At 39.3% G+C, this 8,300-nt stretch overlaps 1 protein-coding gene across 1 annotated transcript; it reads left to right on the top strand.

The window, feature by feature from the left end:
- Positions 1 to 235: 235 nt before the first annotated feature.
- Positions 236 to 7,718, top strand: LOC119900254 (alanine aminotransferase 2-like). Its single transcript, XM_038715048.1, has 11 exons — positions 236 to 444; positions 811 to 900; positions 1,480 to 1,588; positions 2,291 to 2,424; positions 3,255 to 3,498; positions 3,584 to 3,663; positions 3,770 to 3,903; positions 5,395 to 5,569; positions 5,941 to 6,096; positions 7,163 to 7,275; positions 7,384 to 7,718. The coding sequence occupies exons 1-11, from the start codon at positions 337 to 339 to the stop codon at positions 7,544 to 7,546; spliced, it is 1,506 nt and encodes a 501-aa protein (XP_038570976.1). The 5' UTR covers positions 236 to 336; the 3' UTR covers positions 7,547 to 7,718.
- The last annotated feature ends 582 nt before the right edge of the window (positions 7,719 to 8,300 follow it).

The raw sequence follows: 8,300 nt of genomic DNA, 5'->3' as shown, positions 1-8,300 counted from the left end.
TCAGATGCCTTAGTGGAGGAGCATTTGACACTTTCATTGTGTTTCTGGAGGAATGAGAATTTTCTGGAGAGGTCAGATGTACTAAGAAATCTGTACTGAAGCAGTGAATGAACATCAAGGATTACTAATCAAAACAGGGGAGATCAGTGACACATTAATAAAAAAAAGACAATACTTTAGTTATCCATTTGCCTCGCTCTTGTGCATGTATGAAAGGTGTATTTTCTACATTTTGCAACTTTGACTGAAGCCTCTCTAGTGTCTGTCTGGTCAAGGTCCAAGATTCTAGTAGGCAGTTTTACACAGACAGTTTGGAAATCTAAATAAAGCAATAATATGATGAGTTCCCTGCAACATGTGAATCCCAGGGTGAGGGGGATCAGAGTCTCACCACACTGTGGACTGCAGAGTCTGGCTGCACATATTACACAAGAGATAACACAGGTAAGTGTTTGTAATCTGTAAATTTATTCATTTGCCTTCACGCTCAGTCTGTGCATTCTGGAGAATAAGCTTTCTGTTTGTAATTTGAAAAGTGACTTTTGGGCATCTGCAAATCCAAGGATCTACAAAAAGTCCAATGAAATAGCCTATCTACCATCACAAATATCTAGTTTATCTATAGACCACATGCAAAAATACAAAAATTAAAGAAAATTTAAATGATGAACAGATTAAAACAGGAGTAAAAAGTTTACACTTCCACATTTCCCAAACTATAATTGGAAATTCTTTCACATTTGTTGTGTTTTTTGGTTTTCAATCCATACTGGATATGATACTTTTCAGAATTAATGGTTTCTCCCACAGGGAGTGCAGAAACCCTTCATAGAAGTGATAGATGTCTGCTCAGGTGACCCCCACAAAGAAGGAATCAAACCCATGTCATTTGTTCGCCAGGTAAGTTTTATTATTTGTGCTTTTATATGATTCAGTAACTTCAGATCTCCTCACACACTTTTAAAATTATTTGTCATGATTTGGAGGCCCAGCCAATTTAGCTGTCAGTGTTTCTTTCTTCTGGAATATTTTCTTCCGTTATGTTTTTTGGAAATATTGGTGATCAACAGAATCTGTTTCATTATTTTATGTATCCATTCTATATGTTCATTTTAAGAATGTTATAACATCCATGAATGTCTTTTCTGTAGTCATTGTAATGGTATTGACTGTTGTTTTATACTATCCTTCTGATCACACGTTTTGTTGATCGATTACTCTCTTCCTTATCTGTCATTATAAATTTTGTGTTATATTTTATGGAACCACATTCTCTACTGCTGATTTCTTGATATGCTTGTAAAATGGCACTTTCCCAGTTGAACATACTTATTAAATTCTCTAGCTTCTTGTCTACATTGTCCAAAATCTGACCTGTTGATTAATTGTGCTCCTGCCTGTCTGAGTCAGGACGCTCTTGCAAAAGAGATTTTTTCTGGTTAAATAAATGTAAAATATTAAATGAATAATTTTTCTCAGGTCTTGGCAGTATGTCTGTACCCTCAGCTGCTGAAAAGCAAAACTCTTCCTCTGGATGTCATCCTGAGGGCTCAGAAGCTCCTGGAGGTCTGCGATGGAGGAAGTGTGGGTGAGGACTGAAAAAAATCTATATGTATCTCATGTAGATCAGAGTCAGAACACATGCAGACAAGTTTTTGTCTTCCCTCATCTTTTGTGTCTTTGTTTGGGGATGTAACCTCATTTTAATTTAGTGACAAACTCCTGAACTTTAATAGTTCCTCTGTTTCAACAGGTTTATTTGCTCATGTTAACCTCCTGCACATTCAGAATCTCTCCCATATATCTGTGTTCTCTGACAAGCCCTGAAAAATCGTAATAATACGAGACTAGCGTCATATAATTAATAATAATTATGTCTACCTGCCTTATACTCTGCTGTGCATTATGTTATTGCTCTGCTGGTAGTATCCCCTTCAGACAGTCTGCAACACAGTTTGGGACATTCATATTGCATGTGAAACCGAAAGTAACTGAAAACACTTGTGATCAGGCTGAAAAAGCCTCAGTTTTTAGATGTTTATATTATAAAACTCCAGCTATGTTCCACTTGGTCACAACTGTCTGCGACTCACAGCGCAAAAGGTTCACTTGATTACTATCACGGCGCACTCCGGTGTCGCATCAGCTGGACGGCGTTGATTCGCTCGGCACTTACACATCCATTTGTTTTTCACTGCGTGGGAAAATTGATGTAAGGCGTGACAGCATGTGGAAAATGTTAATTGCGTGAGTCTTGTTACACCCCTAATATTCAATGACTGATCCACAGGTTCCTACACAGCTTCCTCTGGCTTGTCTCATGTCAAGCAAAGCATCGCTGAGTTCATCACGAGACGAGACGCTGGAGTGCCTTCCTATGCCAAAGACATCTTCATTTCTGCTGGTTCCCAAAGGGCCTTGAGGGTATAAACACAATAATGTATCATTACATTACATATTCATTGTTCAGATACCACTCTGGGGTAATGTTATGACGATAACAAATGATCATTTTAGCCATCATGTGTATAAGTTATGTTAACATTCTACCAAGAACCTAAGTTGAATGAGTTTGATTTAAGGTGTTCTGGTGCTTGCAAAGTTAACACGATTTAGGTTAGCAAGATTTTTTCAGGCAGCATAACAACATGTACTAAGGTACAAGATGAACATATTTTTGAAAAGGAATATAAGAAAGACTGGTGATGGAAAGAACGGGCTTTCAGTATGGAGAACTCTGACCTTTTGCCCTAGCACGTTGTCCTCTGTGATTTTTTTGCATCACTTTGCACATTTGTACTTGAGTGTGTACCTAATTTTTTTTTATATAGTTTGCCTCTTTTTGTGGCATATGTACATTTAATACCTTCTAAAAATGTCATGTATTGGAAAGTTGCACAGCCCACCTACATGATAGACCAATAAGCACTGTTACATTTTTTAACTCTTTTATTCTTTTATTCTTGTTTGAGCTTGTGACAAAACATTTGAATCTTAAAAAGTCAGTCAAAATCAACCGACAGAGACAGACATACATAAAATGCTTGGTAACCACTGACCTAGACCATTTTACTTTGAGGTAAAACCCAAAGTAAAGGATGGATAAGTGCTTGCTCGCAAAGCTTATTTCAGTGTATACAATGTTACCAAAACATATCAAGATAAGACAGAAGTTGTAATTACCTGGAACTATTATTTAAAGCCCAGAATGTGAAATTATGGATATGTTTTGTATGTGTATGTATTATGTGAAGGTGGTTGTGAAGCTCATAGCCAGCGGGGAGGGGGAGAGTCAGACAGGTGTGTTGACCCCCATGCCCTGCCCACACACCCTGCCCACACTGTTGGATGAGGCTGGGGTGAAACTGGTACCGTACCAGCTGATGGAGGACCAAGGCTGGGCTGTAGACCTAGGTGAGCTGCACCGAGCTCTGAAGACTGCTAGGGGGTGCTGCAAGCCCAGAGCCATTTACATCAGCAACCCAGGAAACCCCTCAGGTAAATAACAGCAGCTACATTAAAGACACCTGTTTAAACGTCCATGCTGTCATCACTTTGTGTATGCTGCCGTTTGTCCTACTAGGTCATGTGCAGGACAGGAAATCAATAGAGGAAGTGATTCATTTTGCAGCAGCTGAGAGACTCTTACTGTTGGTTGATGAGGTGATCACAAACTGCCCACAAATCTTCAGATTGGGATTTAATTCAGCTACTGGACGCCTTTTTCTCACACAGCCTTAAATTATATATCCTTTCCCCTTTGCTCCAGGTGTACCAGGACAGCGTGTATGGACAGGGCACAGAGTTTATTTCCTATAAGAAAGTCCTGTTTGAGATGGAAGAGTATTCAGAGACAGTGCAGTTGGCCTCCTTCCACTCTCTATCTAACGCCTGCATGGGAGAGTGAGTTCTGTCTCTTACACCATTTTATGTGCTTACATATACGAATCTCTGTCATTTTGACAGTATTTTGCTATTGTTTGTTGATAGCATCACACAACAGATGTAGCTTCAACCATTCATACACAGTACATGCTACAAAGTACATTGATAGGATAATGCTGGTATTAATATATATTTGTCTTACTGTTAACAAATCCCATAAAAATAGTAAAATCTACTATACATTAGTCCATTGCTCAATACTTTGACTTTTTACCCTGTCGGTAGCCCCAGGCAAAATTCATAAAGGTCATAAATCTTTAAAATAAACAATCACAAATTGATATTTTTATATTTAAGGGCTTAGTAATTTCCTAAAACAGTGGGCACTATAGTTTTCAACACATGTCACTGAAACTCGAGGGGAAATAGCATATTTGTTGGGGGCTATTTTGATTGGTGGATTATGTTTCTGAAAGCGTGGATAGAATGAATGTGTGTCAATAAAAATGTTTGGATACAGAAAAAAATTATTTCACATGCAGACTTTTACATTTAAAAAAATGTTACATGCTGTTGTTGAACTTAAACTAATGGGGCAGTAGTGTCTGTGACACGCTTCAGACAAGACCCAGGAATAGACTGGAGACAAGAGCTGGTTCTCAGAGATTTATTGAGTCAAGGAGCTGGCGGTGGCTGCGGGGATCGGGGCAGGCAGAGCAGGCAGGCGAAGGAAGCTGATGGGGTCCAGGCAGAGAGGCAGACAGGTAACAGGCAGGAGAGTGAGATCCAGGTCACGGACGGGTTCGTTTATGAGCACAGGAAAAACAGGTTAGTTGTCAGCTTAACAGAGTACAGGTATAGGTATAGTTCCCAACCAACCGAGCTGGTAGCCAAGACGTACTGAGACAACTTAACAATCCGGCGAGGACAGGATATCAGGCCGCTGCTTAAGTAGGGCAGGAACCTGAGGGATTGCAAATCACGTGCAGGTGTGTTTAATCAGCTCCTCGCAGCTGACACGCCTCCCGGCAACCTGCAGGTGAGAGAGAAAGGGGAAAAGGGCCCAAAACCAAAACTGCAGCCACACCCAGGGAAAACAAACCACACAAACACAAGGCAGTCTTCCACAAGTCAGGGTTAGGTCGCAGCAGGGGGGGCGTGACAGTCTGTGACATAGTGGTGTGATTATGATGAAATAATGATATGATGATATAGTACATAATGTGATAAAACCATATTAACATAATATTGCATGGCATATCAAATATAATAAGGTATAGTGTGAGTAGGCCTATAGCACAGCACAATATATAATGTATATATAGTATGATAATACATATTATTTATTATAACCCAACACATATCAGCACAATGGTTGTGCCCTGAACACCAAACTTCCTCCACAAAAGTCAGAAGTCTTCTCCACGGCACCACTGCATAAAACATGAAACAATGACTGTGTTTTAAGTAAACTGTTCTTTAAGCATCCAAATAACTTCTGTGTCTCAGGTGCGGTCTGAGGGCAGGATACATGGAGCTGGTCAATGTGGACCCAGAGGTGGCACATTTTGTTGATAATGTGCTGTGTGGTGATATCAGTACTCCAGTCACAGGACAGCTTGCTCTGGATGTCATGGTCAACCCACCAAAACCTGGAGACCCTTCCTATGACACATACACACAGGTCAGAATGTGGTCAGAAAGTCGTACTTCAAAACATCAAAAATTATTTTTAAACTTTATATTAGATTCATTATCTCACATATCAGAATCTACATCACCTACGTTAAAACACGTTGCATTAGAGGAACAAGCAAAGAAATCTTAAATTCATGTACATATGTATACATTCATGTAGATAAACCACTTTCATGAAAAGTATCTCTATCAAAACTATATCAAAACTATATCAAATCACTTTCTTATACATGAATCAGGGTATAGATTTAATTTAATTCAATCTTTATCTTTAATCTACAAGGGAAAATTCATTAAAAACAGAAATAACATAACATAATAATACAATAAAATCTCTGTTATTCTTATTTTCTACAGGAGATTCTACTCACTCGTGTCACTTTGTCCCAGAATGCACAGCGGGCTCAGGAGTTCCTGAATGATCTACCAGGGATGAGCTGTCAGCCAGTGATGGGGGGAATCTACCTTTATCCTCGCCTGCATCCACCATCTGAGATTATAGAGCAGGCAGAGGTGGGAAAATATTATGTTATATTAGTTCATGTAACAAAATGCAGTACAATTTGGTGACAGATTTTAGAGAACACATTTTTACTTAGGGAGGGATGGACGGAGATTTTTAAAAATCTCTTTAAAAAGCAGCCATTTGCATAAATACTTATGACCTGCATAGCCCAAACCAAAAAACAATTCAAACAAAGCAAACTATTTACTGAAACAAAGCAAACTGTTAATCTAAACCAAACAAAGGTTAATTCAACCGACAAAATAAACTGTTAATTAAAGCAACAAAAGCCATAAAAAAACAACAACAAAAACCCATAAATCAGAATTAATTCATTAATTAATTAAGGGGTAGCAACATTCAGAAGGGCAATGCAGAAACAAAAACTATGGCGGAGAGACATTCAACTACTGAGAGGCAGGACAGCGGGGAGAATGAGGCTGATCCCACGCCTGAAAGAGAGCTCAGATTAGCTCTCCTGCAGCTGAATCACAACACCTCCGGGGTCCGCTCAGCCAATCCCTGCCGACACACCCACCTCACACCCCGTAGCGTCACTTCCTACAGATGTGCTGTCACATGTTTTTGCAATTTTACCGAAAACTGTATGTGATTTATATAATTGGCAACCATTTTTTAAGGAATGTCATGTTTATAGTTTTTGAAGTGTTTTTTTACAGCCTGCCATCGCCCCTTTTAAGTTATACCATACAATATACAATTGTAAGAAATAGGTGTCAGGATAGCTTATATTCACTTACATATTCACTATAAAACGTCATTTTGTGTCCAAAGGTTAGTACACCACTGTAGATAAATTAAAAGACGTGGGGTGGTTAATAAATATATTCGTTTTGAGGGACAGCATTTTGCTAATTTGTATTTGAAACAGGTAATCAGAGATAACAATCACTGTAACAGCACGTTGTTCTTCCCAACGGACAGACAAATTGCTATTTAAAATTTACACTTACAACATGAAGTTAATTTGCATGTTGTCAAAGAACAAGCTCAGGAGTACATCAGATTTCAGTCATATCTGCTAAGTGTGGCTGTTTTTGTCTTTGTCTATAGATATTAGAGGTGGAGGCAGATGTTCTGTACTGTCAGAGGTTACTGGAGGAAGAAGGTGTGTTTGTAGGAGCAGGATGTCAGTATGGTGAAACTACTGGCAACTATCATCTAAGGTGAGAGACATGAAGTCAGGTTACATTATATATTGCATTTTGTCAAAAGTGTCCATATAAGTGTTTTCTCACCCTCTTTCTCTTTCTCTCTCTCTTTCTTTCTCTCAGGTTATGTGTCCTTGTTCCTCCTGACACCCTGCAGGAGGTCCTGGCTCGCCTCGGTTCCTTTCACCTTCGCCTCTTGGATGCACTTCCTCACCCTGAAAGAGGCGTGAAGGACAGAGACATGGGGGAAAATAACCCATTGACCCAACATGTAGCCCTCTGTTAAAAAGGACAGATCCTTAAAGTGTAAATCATAGGAAGGAAGACTTAATTTCCTTTTAACATGTTGATTTATGATTGGGCTTGCAGGTACGAGGATACACTCGCCACAGTGGGAAGCAGCTTAGGTGATAAGAATGACCAAAAATGACATAAACCATCTTTGGGAAAAAATTTGACCTGTATTTTCATTTTTTTGTTTGGCTCATGTCCCATCCACTGACGTAGAGGGAGTGGGGTTTATGACCTGATACTGCAGCGAGCCACCACGGGGTGATCAAGGTGTTTTAGCTTTACTTCGAAGTAGTATGCATCTGTAGTACCGGAGGCTACATTTTCAGGACCGCACTCCTAGGACCGGAACTGCATTCGTAGGACCCTAGTTTTCCTTGACACTACCAACTAGTTAGTGTAGTGAACCTAAACTCTGTTAATATAATTATGAGTAATAATACTTGGAAATATTATTATCATAAGCAATCATTCAAATGTTGGGAGTAGTGGGGTTAATTCAAACCGAGATAAGGGTGTGAAAGAACTTGATTGTTTTCTCAGGCAAAAGTTGCATAAATTAAACGACCTGATAACTTTAAACAAACAAAATCAAATAAACGCATAGGCTACATTCACCGCAGATTCACCAGACTGTGAATAGCCTATAGGTAGTTTACGTTGCTGAGATTAAACAAATAGTCTGGGGAAGTTTTCATCCCAGTGAAGGCTCGAAAAAAGATAATGGGGAATTTGGAATCATGGAGTTC

Source organism: Micropterus salmoides, unplaced genomic scaffold (genome assembly GCF_014851395.1).
Source record: "Micropterus salmoides isolate LMB-PRFRI ecotype aquatic unplaced genomic scaffold, ASM1485139v1 Ms_hic_scaffold_13, whole genome shotgun sequence".
NCBI lineage: Eukaryota > Metazoa > Chordata > Actinopteri > Centrarchiformes > Centrarchidae > Micropterus > Micropterus salmoides.
Note: the sequence above shows the minus strand (reverse complement) of the source record. Positions and strands in the feature narration are given on the sequence as shown.